The 15,000-nt window shown below is 34.4% G+C and overlaps 2 protein-coding genes across 9 annotated transcripts in view; both read left to right on the top strand.

The window, feature by feature from the left end:
• Positions 1–6,671, top strand: part of fhod1 (formin homology 2 domain containing 1) — a 60,383-nt gene extending 53,712 nt beyond the window's left edge. For all 8 annotated transcript variants that reach the window (XM_067582604.1, XM_067582074.1, XM_067581298.1 and 5 more), the window contains one exon: positions 4,948–6,671. In XM_067582604.1, coding sequence (XP_067438705.1) covers positions 4,948–5,030 — 83 coding nt within the window. In that variant the 3' untranslated portion in view covers positions 5,031–6,671. The remainder of the gene's footprint in view (positions 1–4,947) is intronic.
• Positions 6,672–12,338: 5,667 nt separating this feature from the next.
• The window catches only part of slc9a5 (solute carrier family 9 member A5), a 34,560-nt gene continuing 31,898 nt past the window's right edge, over positions 12,339–15,000 (top strand). Inside the window, exon 1 of the mRNA XM_067583933.1 lies at positions 12,339–12,906. Within this exon, the coding sequence (XP_067440034.1) occupies positions 12,564–12,906 (343 nt within the window). The 5' untranslated portion in view covers positions 12,339–12,563. The remainder of the gene's footprint in view (positions 12,907–15,000) is intronic.

Here is a 15,000-nt window from a genome sequence, read left to right as displayed (position 1 = left end):
TCTTTGTGCTAAGCTAGGCTAACAGTTTCCCTCTGCTTCCAGTCTTTGTGCTAAGCTAGGCTAACAGTTTCCCTCTGCTTCCAGTCTTTGTGCTAAGCTAGGCTAACAGTTTCCCTCTGCTTCCAGTGTCTGTGCCAAGCTAGGCTAACAGTTTCCCTCTGCTTCCAGTGTCTGTGCTAAGCTAGGCTAACAGTTTCCCTCTGCTTCCAGTCTTTGTGCGAAGCTAGGCTAACAGTTTCCCTCTGCTTCCAGTGTCTGTGCTAAGCTAGGCTAAACACATCCCGGACCAGGACACACAGAGATGAAAGTGATCAGGAGGATTTCTCTAAATGTTGCTCTGCAAGAACTTCTACAAACAAAAGGAGGCAGAAAAATAAGTTTGTGTATCTATAAGTTTCCTGCTGATCAGAAACACATCAGGCCCAAGCCGTTCAGTTTTCTTGTAGTTTTTTGATGTTTTGGGGGTTTCAGGGGTCTCTGGTCTGAAGAAGGTCGAGGTCTCTGTGTCTCAGCAGGTGGAATCTGGTTCAGACTCGCTGTGTTGAGACACAAACAGCAGCTGTGTGTCCAAAACAGTCTCATATCTCTGCAGCTTCATATCACTGTTTCCACTTCCTCAGAAATCCTCTCACAGCCGATAAGCATCACATCCAACCATCCTGCTGCAGAGGACAGGATGTCCCCCGCAGGACCGCAGGACTACTGTCCTAACAGTCAAATACAATACTGGAGTACAATAGATACTGTAGTACAAGAGATACTGTAGTACAAGAGATACTGTAGTACAATAGATACTGTAGTATAATAGTGACATACAGTACTGTAGTATAATAGATACTGTAGTATAATAGATACTGTAATATAATAGATACTGTAGTATAAAATATACTGTAGTATAAAATATACTGTAGTATAATAGTGAAAAACAACACTGGAGTACAATAGATACTGTAGTACAAGAGATACTGTAATATAATAGATACTGTAGTGCAATAGATACTGTAGTATAATAGTGACATACAGTACTGTAGTATAAAATATACTGTAGTATAATAGTGAAATACAATACTGTAGTATAATAGATACTGCAGTATAATAGTGAAAAACAATACTGTAGTATAAAATATACTGTGGTATAAATTATACTGTAGTATAAAATATACTGTAGTATAATAGTGAAAAACAATACTGTAGTATAAAATATACTGTAGCATAATAGTGAAAAACAATACTGTAGTATAAAATATACTGTAGCATAATAGTGAAATACAACACTGTAGTATAATAGATACTGTAGCATAAAATATACTGTAGTATAATAGTGAAAAACAATACTGTAGTATAAAATATACTGTGGTATAAATTATACTGTAGTATAAAATATACTGTAGTATAATAGTGAAAAACAATACTGTAGTATAAAATATACTGTAGCATAATAGTGAAAAACAATACTGTAGTATAAAATATACTGTAGCATAATAGTGAAATACAATACTGTAGTATAATAGATACTGTAGTATAAAATATACTGTAGTATAATAGTGAAATACAATACTGTAGTATAATAGATACTGTAGTATAAAATATACTGTAGTATAATAGTGAAATACAATACTGTAGTATAATAGATACTGTAGTATAAAATATACTTTAGTATAATAGTGAAATACAATACTGTAGTATAAAATATACTGTGGTATAAATTATACTGTAGTATAAAATATACTGTAGTATAATAGTGAAATACAATACTGTAGTATAAAATATACTGTAGTATAAATTATACTGTAGTATAAAATATACTGTAGTATAATAGTGAAATACAATACTGTAGTATAATAGATACTGTAGTATAAAATATACTTTAGTATAATAGTGAAATACAATACTGTAGTATAAAATATACTGTGGTATAAATTATACTGTAGTATAAAATATACTGTAGTATAATAGTGAAATACAATACTGTAGTATAATAGATACTGTAGTATAAAATATACTGTAGTATAATAGTGAAAAACAATACTGTAGTATAAAATATACTGTGGTATAAATTATACTGTAGTATAAAATATACTGTAGTATAATAGTGAAAAACAATACTGTAGTATAAAATATACTGTAGTATAATAGCGAAATACAATACTGTAGTATAATAGATACTGTAGTATAAAATATACTGTAGTATAATAGTGAAATACAATACTGTAGTATAATAGATACTGTAGTATAAAATATACTGTAGTATAATAGTGAAAAACAATACTGTAGTATAAAATATACTGTGGTATAAATTATACTGTAGTATAAATATACCGTAGTATAATAGTGAAATACAATACTGTAGTATAATAGATACTGTAGTATAAAATATACTGTAGTATAATAGTGAAAAACAATACTGTAGTATAAAATATACTGTAGTATAATAGTGAAAAACAATACTGTAGTATAAAATATACTGTAGCATAATAGTGAAAAACAATACTGTAGTATAAAATATACTGCAGTATAATAGTGAAAAACAATACTGTAGTATAATAGATACTGTAGTATAAAATATGTTGTAGTATAATAGTGAAATACAATACTGTAGTATAATAGATACTGTAGTATAATAGTGAAATACAATACTGTAGTATAATAGATACTGTAGTATAAAATATACTGTAGTATAAAATATGTTGTAGTATAATAGTGAAATACAATACTGTAGTATAAAATATACTGTAGTATAATAGTGAAAAACAATATTGTAGTATAATAGATACTGTAGTATAAAATATACTGTAGTATAATAGTGAAAAACAATACTGTAGTATAAAATATACTGTGGTATAAATTATACTGTAGTATAAAATATACTGTAGTATAATAGTGAAAAACAATACTGTAGTATAAAATATACTGTAGCATAATAGCGAAATACAATACTGTAGTATAATAGATACTGTAGTATAAAATATACTGTAGTATAATAGTGAAATACAATACTGTAGTGTAATAGATACTGTAGTATAAAATATACTGTAGTATAATAGTGAAAAACAATACTGTAGTATAAAATATACTGCAGTATAATAGTGAAAAACAATACTGTAGTATAATAGATACTGTAGTATAAAATATACTGTAGTATAAAATATGTTCTAGTATAATAGTGAAATACAATACTGTAGTATAATAGATACTGTAGTATAAAATATACTGTAGTATAATGGTGAAATACAATACTGTAGTATAATAGATACTGTAGTATAAAATATATTGTAGTATAATAGTGAAAAACAATACTGTAGTATAAAATATACTGTAGTATCAAATATACTGCAGTATAATAGTGAAATACAATACTGTAGTATAAAATATACTGTAGCATAATAGATACTGTAGTATAAAATATACTGTAGTATAATAGATACTGCAGTATAATAGTGAAGTACAGCAGGACCACAGTATTCAGACAAAGTGCTGAAAGATAAACATTAAATGAGAAGCAGATGTGACGGATTGTTCACTAGTTTGTTAGTTTGTTGAGTTTTAGGCTCACCTGTCTAACACCTGTCTAACACCTGTGTAATGCCTGTGTAACACCTGTCTAACACCTGTGTAATACCTGTCTAACACCTGTCTAACGCCTGTCTAACACCTGTCTAACAGCTGTCTAACACCTGTCTAACACCTATCTAACACCTGTCTAACACCTGTCTAACAGCTGTCTAACACCTGTCTAACACCTATCTAACACCTATCTAACAGCTGTCTAACACCTGTCTAACACCTGTCTAACACCTGTCTAACAGCTGTCTAACACCTGTCTAACACCTGTCTAACGCCTGTCTAACACCTGTCTAACAGCTGTCTAACACCTGTCTAACACCTGTCTAACACCTGTCTAACAGCTGTCTAACACCTGTCTAACACCTATCTAACACCTGTCTAACACCTATCTAACAGCTGTCTAACACCTGTCTAACACCTGTCTAACACCTGTCTAACAGCTGTCTAACACCTGTCTAACACCTGTCTAACGCCTGTCTAACACCTGTCTAACAGCTGTCTAACACCTGTCTAACACCTATCTAACACCTGTCTAACAGCTGTCTAACACCTGTCTAACACCTGTCTAACAGCTGTCTAACAGCTGTCTAACACCTATCTAACAGCTGTCTAACAGCTGTCTAACAGCTGTCTAACACCTATCTAACAGCTGTCTAACAGCTGTCTAACAGCTGTCTAACACCTGTCTAACACCTGTCTAACACCTGTCTAACACCTGTGTAATACCTGTCTAACACCTGTCTAACAGCTGTCTAACAGCTGTCTAACACCTGTCTAACACCTGTGTAATGCCTGTCTAACACCTGTGTAATGCCTGTCTAACACCTGTGTAATGCCTGTCTAACACCTGTGTAATACCTGTGTAATACCTGTCTAACAGTTGTCTAACACCTGTCTAACACCTGTGTAATACCTGTGTAACACCTGTGTAATACCTGTCTAACAGTTGTCTAACACCTGTCTAACACCTGTGTAATACCTGTGTAATACCTGTGTAATACCTGTCTAACAGTTGTCTAACACCTGTCTAACACCTGTGTAATGCCTGTCTAACACCTGTGTAATACCTGTCTAACACCTGTCTAACACCTGTCTAACACCTGTCTAACACCTGTCTAACAGCTGTGTAACACCTGTCTAACACCTGTCTAACACCTGTCTAACACCTGTCTAACACCTGTCTAACAGCTGTGTAACAGCTGTGTAACAGCTGTGCAGAGGAGGACGTGTGCAGCAGCTGCAGGATAAACATGTTTCAGTTGATTTAAGACCTGCTGGAGGTTTTAAACTCGTCTTTATCTTTGAGAAACGTCTTATTTCTGTGACTGAACTGAGACACAAACATCAGACATAAATGTAAAGATGTGAATGTTGTTGTTTCAGTGAGGAGGACTCTGAAGAGCGGCCTCAGCGTGGACGTGGTTCAGGCTCTGGGACTCAACAGCAAGACAGGAGACAACGTCTGAGCGCAGACTCCAACTGATCGATCAGTGGATCGATCAGTGAATGGTATTGATCCGGCTGAGATTCCATCGGACCACACGAGGAGCAGATTCTGTGAATTTTTCCTGCAGGAGCAGAATCATCGATTCAAACTGAACAAACATTTTTCTGTCTGCAGTTCGGATGCAGTGAAGAAATCTGCTGGTTTTACTGGTTTTACTGGTTCTCTGTGGTTCTCTAATGTCCATGAATGTTTATGGATTTCACAAAAAATCCAACTGCAGAGCTGAGTGATGAAACTGAAAAGTTACTGACGTCAGACTGATGAAATCTTTGCCCTTTACAAACAACAAAGGTACATGAATCAAACAGCCGGATCTGACTAGAAAGTGTTTTTAATATGAAATATTGACAAACAGATGCACAAAGTGAGCAGAAACAACAAAAAAAAGTCTTGTTTTTATTACATTTACTGTAACTTCAGATGGATTTTTGTTCATTATAAACAGATGAAGCATCATGTTAGAAACAAATCAACACAAATCACTGACGAGCTCTTGTTAAAGGATCAGTCTGCTGTTTTTCTACCATCACATCTCATGTGAAGACTCAAACCAACACGTCAACACTTTCCTCCTTCTCTACTCTCTCAGCTCAGAGCTCTTTGCTATATATTTAGTATATATATATATAAATATATAATATATAGTTTCATGTTTAAAAAGTTATTTGCTCGCTGGAGTTTTTAACCAACAAACAGGAGGAAATGGAGGGTTTGTTTGGGGACTATTTTCAGCAGCGGATGAATCTACATTTGGTGCTGTAGTGAGTATTTGTGGCACAGAGGCAGAAGATAAATCATCTTCTTATTCGTTGTTGGTTTGAGTCTGAACATGAAGGAAAATACAGAATATCAACAAACTGAAACTTGAACACTGAAAGTTTAAAGTTTGAAGAGTTCGACGTTTATTTGTTTGATTTTAAACTTAAAACTCAAACCTTGTCGGATTATTGAAGCTTCTCGTCCTGGAACACCGGATCCATTCTGGAGCTTTCTGTCATATCACATGATCTTCCTCACAGATGGAGTTTGTCACCAGACATTTGAACATCTTCACCTCCAATGAGATTGTATCGCCCGACTTTAAAAAATAGTTTTCTAAACGTATAATTAACCAGTTATAAAGACAGACAAGTCCTTGAAAGTCCTTGAAAGTCCTTGAAGAGTTTGGAAAAGTACATGTGAATGTTTCCTGTCACAGTGTCACAAAAGTCCACTAGAAAGCAAAAAAAATCACACGTCACAAAATTCACGTATGTGTGTGTGTGTTTGTGTGTGTGCGTGTGTGTGTGTGCGTGTGCGCGTGTGTATGTGTGTGTGTTTGTGTGTGCGTGCGTGTGTGTGTGTGTGTGTGTGTGTGTGTGTATGTGTGTGTGTGTGTGTGTACAGTCATTTCCTGTGTGCACGGGCTCTGCAGCTGTTTGTTGTGTGTTGTTTTGCACTTTGAGGTGTGTTGGTTTGAGTTCAGGTCTTCTCTCTTCTTCTCTGCTGCTGAAGGACGAGGACTCTGTTTTAACTTAAAGAGCAGAACGACTTCTATAGAAATACTAAATGGAAGATTGAATGTGTTCCAGCTATAATTAATAAAAAGTTTCAAATAAAGGGTGACGACGTTTTTTATTTATTCATGAAGTTTTTCAGTTTATATTTCGACGTTTGAATGACTCTGATTGACTTTCTACAACAAATACATCTTTAAATTTTATAACTAGAAACCTGCATCATTATTACTAAAAACAGACATATTACAGTAATAAACACTGTGAACTACATGTTGAGTGTCAGCTGATCAGCTGTAGTTTCATCATTTGGTTTGAGGCTGCAGTTTTATTATTGCTTAATCAATAAACCATCCATCACAACATCCTGGAGTCTAATACGACCTCAAACCACAATAACCCAAAATATGACATTTACACTGATAGAAGAAGCAGCAGATTTGAACAAATTAATGTTTTGCTTGAAAAAATGATGTAAATGTTTGTTTGATTATCAAAATGGTTGCAGATTAATTTTCTTAATTTTCTGGTGGTTGCAGCTCTAGTTTGGAGTAATAACTGTAATGATACAGTGATTTATTTCCATCATGTGACTCCAACAGTCCAACAGACTGTAAAATAACATCAGTCAGCTGTCTGAAGCTCTGAAATAAGCAAGAAACAATCAATAGAAGGAAAATCTGTAATTACAGATAGTCAGACATGAATTTAACTTTGACATCATATAAAATCATCCTGGTGAGAACATTAATAACATTTCAATAAACAACAGTAAACACAGTATATAAAAGTATAATTTAACAGAATAAGGAGTCAGGAGTTTCCACTTAAAATTAAAACATTTAAAAAATCATTTATATATTGAGAAAAAATCAACAAAACAGAACTGAATAAATAAATAAAACAGGAAATGTTCAAACTGCAGCTTCATAGTTTTTCTACCAGCTGATGTCTAAATGAATTAGAAGTTCTGCAGCTTCTGAACACAGAAATAATTGTATTGAATTCAAAATGTCTTCAGACGGATAATATCTGTTAATGATTCATTAGTGTTCATCTGTTCATTTTAACATTAACTTCAGTTCATCACATATCGTGAAGAGAAGCAGTTAAATGATCTTATTTCATATGAAGGAGCTGCAGGTTCATTCACACAGAGCAGAATCTTTTAAATATATTTAAAACATCCTTCACTGTCAGACTGTAAATATATTTTAGTTATTATCCAAATATAAAACACAGATTTTAAGAAAGACTTCCTGTCACATGTCGAGTGCTGAACTGTCGCTCAGTGCAGCAAAGGAAGACAAGAAGAGACTTTATCACCCACCTTAACAAAAACTGCTGAACTCTGGGTTGGAGGAAGAGATAAAATACAATATGCAGTATATAAATATATAATAAAATATACAGCAGGTGAAATGAGATGGTGAACAGAGAGTTAAAACAAAAAGAACATACACAGAAAATACAATAAAAACAGACCAATAGGATATAAAAGAACAACATATAACTATTAATGTAAACATTATAAAACTGTTATAGAAATGCCAGTCTGCAGGAGGGTTCAAGAGACTGACGGAGATGAGATCTGAGACTGAGATGATGAAGAGCTGAGTGAGACAGAAGAAGAAGAAGAAGAGGGACAGAAAGACACATGACTCCATCTCTGGACCTCATTCAGTTTTCTCTCTCTTCATATAAATTCCTCTACAGTTACAGGCAGCTGTGGCTCAGGAGGTAGAGCGGGTCGTCCACTAATCAGAAGATCAGTGGTTCGGTTCCCGGCTCGTCCAGTCTGCATGTGGATGTGTCCTTGAACAAGATACTGAACCCCTGATGGCTGTGAGAATGATTAGATTTCCTCTGATGGGCCGGTTGGGACCTTGCATGGTAGCTTCTGTACCCGTTCAACGTATGAATGTGTGTGAATGTTCATGGTGTCCTTCTATCACCTCTGTATTGTTAGTTGCTGTCATTAAGGACCAGGCTGGTAAGTTAAACAGTGTAGATAATTACAGACTTATTGCCCGTCGCCATATTATCTCTAAAGTGAAGGAAAGAATCCTGCAAGGTTGATAATCACTGATAATCAGTCCGGCTTTAAAAGAAAACACCGATATGTGTATTTATGCTTTAGAAGGAATAGTTGCTAAATATAGAAGCCAAAATTCCACCATAGTTATGTGTTTTATTGATGCGTGCAAGGCCTTTCACAGAATTAATGATGAAAAATTATGCCTGAAATTGCTTGTTAGAGGTATATAGTCAGAATAGTGTTCTGGTAAACCAATCAGACAACGAGGGTTAAACGCTGTATCTGACCTGTTCCATGTAAATAATGGTGGAACGTTGTCTCCTGTTTTGTTCAGTGTGTATATGGACGACCTGTCGAAACAACTGACAGGTATAAGACAAGCTGTCATGTAGTAAACTCTGTTAACATCATCATCACCTCTATATACAACTCACCTCTATATACAGCTCACCTCTGTATACAACTCACCTCTGTATACAACTCACCTCTATATACAACTCACCTCTATATACAACTCACCTCTATATACAGCTCACCTCTATATACAACTCACCTCATGCTGTATCTATAACATGAGATATCTATAACATGATGTATCTATAACATGTTGTATCTATAACATGAGGTGTCTATAACATGCTGTATCTATAACATGTTGTATCTATAACATGTTGTATCTATAACATGCTGTATCTATAACATGTTGTATCTATAACATGCTGTATCTATAACATGAGATGTCTATAACATGCTGTATCTATAACATGAGATGTCTATAACATGCTGTATCTATAACATGATGTATCTATAACATGTTGTATCTATAACATGCTGTATCTATAACATGTTGTATCTATAACATGAGATATCTATAACATGCTGTATCTATAACATGTATCTATAACATGATATATGTATAACATGTTGTATCTATAACATGCTGTATCTATAACATGCTGTATCTATAACATGATATATCTATAACATGTTGTATCTATAACATGATATATCTATAACATGCTGTATCTATAACATGAGATATCTATAACATGCTGTATCTATAACATGAGATATCTATAACATGCTGTATCTATAACACGAGATATCTATAACATGCTGTATCTATAACATGAGATATCTATGACATGCTGTATCTATAACATGTTGTATCTATAACATGTTGTATCTATAACATGCTGTATCTATAACATGTATCTACAACATGTTGTATCTATAACATGCTGTATCTATAACATGATATATCTATAACATTTTGTATCTATAACATGATATATTTATAACATGCTGTATCTATAACATGTTGTATCTATAACATGTTGTATCTATAACATGCTGTATCTATAACATGCTGTATCCATAACATGTTGTATCTATAACATGTTGTATCTATAACATGCTGTATCTTTAACATGTTGTATCTATAACATGCTGCATCTATAACATGTTGTATCTATAACATGTATCTATAACATGTTGTATCTATAACATGCTGTATCTATAACATGTTGTATCTATAACATGCTGTATCTATAACATGATGTATCTATAACATGAGATATCTATAACATGCTGTATCTATAACATGATGTATCTATAACATGAGATATCTATAACATGCTGTATTTATAACATGAGATATCTATAACATGCTGTATCTATAACATGATATATCTATAACATTATGTATCTATGACATAAGATATCTATAACATGTTGTATCTATAACATGCTGTATCTATAACATGCTGTATCTATAACATGATATATCTATAACATGTTGTATCTATAACATGCTGTATCTATAACATGCTGTATCTATAACATGATATATTTATAACATGCTGTATCTATAACATGTTGTATCTATAACATGCTGTATCTATAACATGATGTATCTATAACATGAGATATCTATAACATGCTGTATCTATAACATGATGTATCTATAACATGCTGTATCTATAACATGAGATATCTATAACATGCTGTATCTATAACATGATATATCTATAACATTATGTATCTATAACATAAGATATCTATAACATGTTGTATCTATAACATGCTGTATCTATAACATGCTGTATCTATAACATGATATATCTATAACATGCTGTATCTATAACATGCTGTATCTATAACATGTTGTATCTATAACATGTATCTATAACTTGTTGTATCCATAACATGCGTATCTAAAACATGTTGTATCTATAACATGCTGTATCTATAACATGATGTATCTATAACATGAGATATCTATAACATGCTGTATCTATAACATGATGTATCTATAACATGAGATATCTATAACATGTATCTATAACATGCTGTATCTATAACATGCTGTATCTATAACATGATATATCTATAACATGTTGTATCTATAACATGCTGTATCTATAACATGCTGTATCTTTAACATGTTGTATCTATAACATGTTGTATCTATAACATGCTGTATCTATAACATGCTGTATCTATAACATGTTGTATCTATAACATGATATATTTATAACATGCTGTATCTATAACATGTTGTATCTATAACATGTATCTATAACATGTTGTATCTATAACATGTTGTATCTATAACATGTATCTATAACATGTTGTATCTATAACATGCTGTATCTATAACATGTTGTATCTATAACATTTTGTATCTATAACATGATATATTTATAACATGATGTATCTATAACATGTTGTATCTATGACATGTATCTATAACATGTATCTATAACATGCTGTATCTATAACATGTTGTATCTATAACATGAGATGTCTATAACATGTTGTATCTATAACATGTTGTATCTATAACATGATATATCTATAACATGTATCTATAACATTTTGTATTTATAACATGATATATTTATAACATGATGTATCTATAACATGTTGTATCTATGACATGTTGTATCTATAACATGTTGTATCTATAACATGCTGTATCTATAACATGTTGTATCTATAACATGCTGTATCTATAACATGTTGTATCTATAACATGTATCTATGACATGTTGTATCTATAACATGAGATGTCTATAACATGTTGTATCTATAACATGCTGTATCTATAACATGATATATTTCTAACATGTTGTATCTATAACATGATATATTTATAACATGCTGTATCTATAACATGTTGTATCTATAACATGATATATCTATAACGTGCTGTATCTATAACATTTTGTATTTATAACATGATATATTTATAACATGCTGTATCTATAACATGTTGTATCTATAACATGATATATCTATAACATGTTGGATCTATAACATGATATATCTATAACATGTTGTATCTATAACATGCTGTATCTATAACATGCTGTATCTATAACATGATATATCTATAACATGCTGTATCTATAACATGTTGTATTTATAACATTTTGTATCTATAACATGATATATTTATAATATGCTGTATCTATAACATGTTGTATCTATAACATGTTGTATCTATAACATGATATATGTATAACATTTTGTATCTATAACATGATATATTTATAACATGTTGTATCTATAACATGCTGTATCTATAACATGTATCTATAACATGTTGTATCTATAACATGTATCTATAACATGCTGTATCTATAACATACTGTATCTATAACATGATGTATCTACAACATGATATATCTATAACATCAGTTATGGTTCCTGTGTTCAGGACTCTACCTGCAGTGTGTGCGTCTCTTTAAAGGCGGACTGGGCGGGTCACATGTCCAGCTCCGGTGTCCCCTCCTCCGTGTCTTACCGGAGCCTGGAGTGTGTGTGTATGTGTGTATGTGTGTGTGTTGATGTTGTAACCCGGCCGCCGGCCTCCCTCCGCTCCTCCGTGTCCTCTCCGTGTCTCGGTGTGTATATAAAGGCCAGAGGGATGCCAGCCCGCTGACCGGGGAAGATGCTGCCGCTCGGTCTGATGCTGCTGCTGCTGACGGCCGCCGCCGCCGCCGCCGACCTGCCCGGGACGGCCGCTCCGCCGCTCCGGGGGCCGGGGCTCGGCTTCTCTCCCTCCGCCCCGCCGCTCCTTCCTCTCCCGCAGCCCGGGATGGAATACGGGGCGCCCGGTGTAGCCTTGGCCCGGTCGGCGGCGGAGGAGCCGGCCGGGCCAGCAGAGGAGGAAGAGGAGGGGGGACATCATCATCACGGCGGCGGGTACCGGGTGGTCCAGTGGGAGTGGAGCTACGTCCAGACTCCGTACATCATCGCCATCTGGCTACTGGTGGCCAGCGTGGCCAAGATCCGTGAGTCTGTGTGTGTGTGTGTGTGTGTGTGTGTGTGTGTGTGTGTGTGTGTGTGTGTGTGTGTGTGTGTGTGTGTGGTCTAATAACTGGAACTTGAACCAGACTGGAAGTTTGACCAGAATCAGAGTTATAAGGCTGCAGCTGTCTGCTCCAATGATGAGTATTTTATATAATAATAAGATATTTACATTAATCAATGAACTCTTCAGTCTTTAAAAAGTCCGTTTAAAAAGTTGCTTCATGAGGATTCAGACATCCGGAAGGGAAAAGACACAAAAGAGAGATACTGGTGTCTTGTACTGGTCTTGTTATAGCTGATAACTGGGAGTGAAAGAAGAGTAGAACTTTCATGTTTTATTCACTAAATCTGATTTATGGCTGCAACTTTACTGATTAATCTATCCATTATTACAGTTCCAGTTTTACACAGTTCCCAGTGTTCCCAGCGTGTTAAACCAGCAGTCAGGTGTCTGTAATCATTCCTCCTGTTCATACTGGATATTAAAAGATCCTTCAAATGTGTTTTCAATGGAAGTGATGGAGGATAAAATCCACAGTGTGTCCACACAGTCATTTAAAAGTCTGTGTGAAGCTTCTATTCAGCTTCATCAGTCTGAGTTAGTCATATCAAGTGGATATCTGACACATTTACAGTCTTTTTAGCATCAAATTCCCTCTTTGTGTTTCCTCGGACAGTGTTTCCCTGTTGAGCTGCAGGTGGAAGTATAGTAACAAAAAGAGGAACTTTGGCACTAAAAAGACTGTAACGTTGAAAGATATCTACTTGATTTGACTCATTTGGACGCTGAAGCTTCATATTAGCTTCAGATAAACTTTAAATACATTTTTGTCCTCCATCACTTCCATTGTAAGGTCATTATGAAGGGATCTTCTAATGGTCAGTATGAACAGGAGGAATGATTACAGCAAGAAACACACTGACTGTTGGTTTAAGACACACTAGAAAAACTGTGAACTCGTCCTTTAAATGATGAAGCTCAATCTTTAGAGTTCAAAGTGATGTTTTAAAACTTTCAGTCCAAAAACACAAAGAGATCCGGTTCACAGTGACAGGAAGTGACCGCGGCGGCTGCTCCACGTTTACTTTGTGACTATTTGTTTGTGATCATTTGATTAATCAAATTTAATTTGGCACCAGACGCCAGCTGACCTGATAACAGCCTGAAGGTTCTTCCTGCTTTATTAGTTTTAAGATCTTTACTCTCTGCACACGATACTGAACTAACATGGAGTTTATTTATAGATTCATTGGTGATAAATTAAATTCTCACAGCAAAGCAGCAGCTGTGTAATATTCATATAACTGTAGAGATACTGAACACTTCATGTTTTGTTTTAATTAACTTTAATTAAAAAAAGTTAGTGATGAAAACTTGCATGAACTGATTATGTGTCGATCAGTTAATAATGAACCGACTACACTGAAGCTTCAACTAGAATCAGACTGGATCAGAATGTAAAAGTGATGCTTGAGAGGATGAAAGTGCTGTTTGTCCAATAATAATACTTGTGAGTAGCAGATATGTGATATGAGATGTTTTTCCTGTAGCTGCAGCTCAGACGTGTGTTTGCAGTCTGCAGGTTTCCAGTCAGATAAGTTTGTATCTGTCATCACAAACTTATCTTGTTTCTACATGAATCAGATCAAATGATTCAGTGGCTTGTTGTCGTCGTCCTTCAACAGTTCAAACATCAAACTGAGCTTTAATTAGAGGTTGACTTTTCTCACTCAAAGTCTAATTAAACTACGTGTCTTAATAGAAACGTTCATGTTGCTCAGGTAGTGCAGTGGGATTAAAGTGTAAACTGGGAGATTCAGACAGTGATGATCTGCTGCTGGTCGTCTTACTGGATCGTCTCTGCTCACAGCAGCTGACTTTCATTTAGTATTATGGTTTAATTTACCTGTGAGATCATTTATAGCAAACAGAATGTATAAATTATAGATTATTTCTCCTCATACAACTTTAGAACTGCTGTTAAAGATTTCAGAACGTAACTGCAGCTGATGACAAATGTCACATCATGAAGGATTGTTGGGATTCATCGGCCCGTAAACATTTATATACGTCA

This window comes from Thunnus thynnus, chromosome 1 (genome assembly GCF_963924715.1).
Source record: "Thunnus thynnus chromosome 1, fThuThy2.1, whole genome shotgun sequence".
Classification (NCBI taxonomy): Eukaryota; Metazoa; Chordata; class Actinopteri; order Scombriformes; family Scombridae; genus Thunnus; species Thunnus thynnus.
Note: the sequence above shows the minus strand (reverse complement) of the source record. Positions and strands in the feature narration are given on the sequence as shown.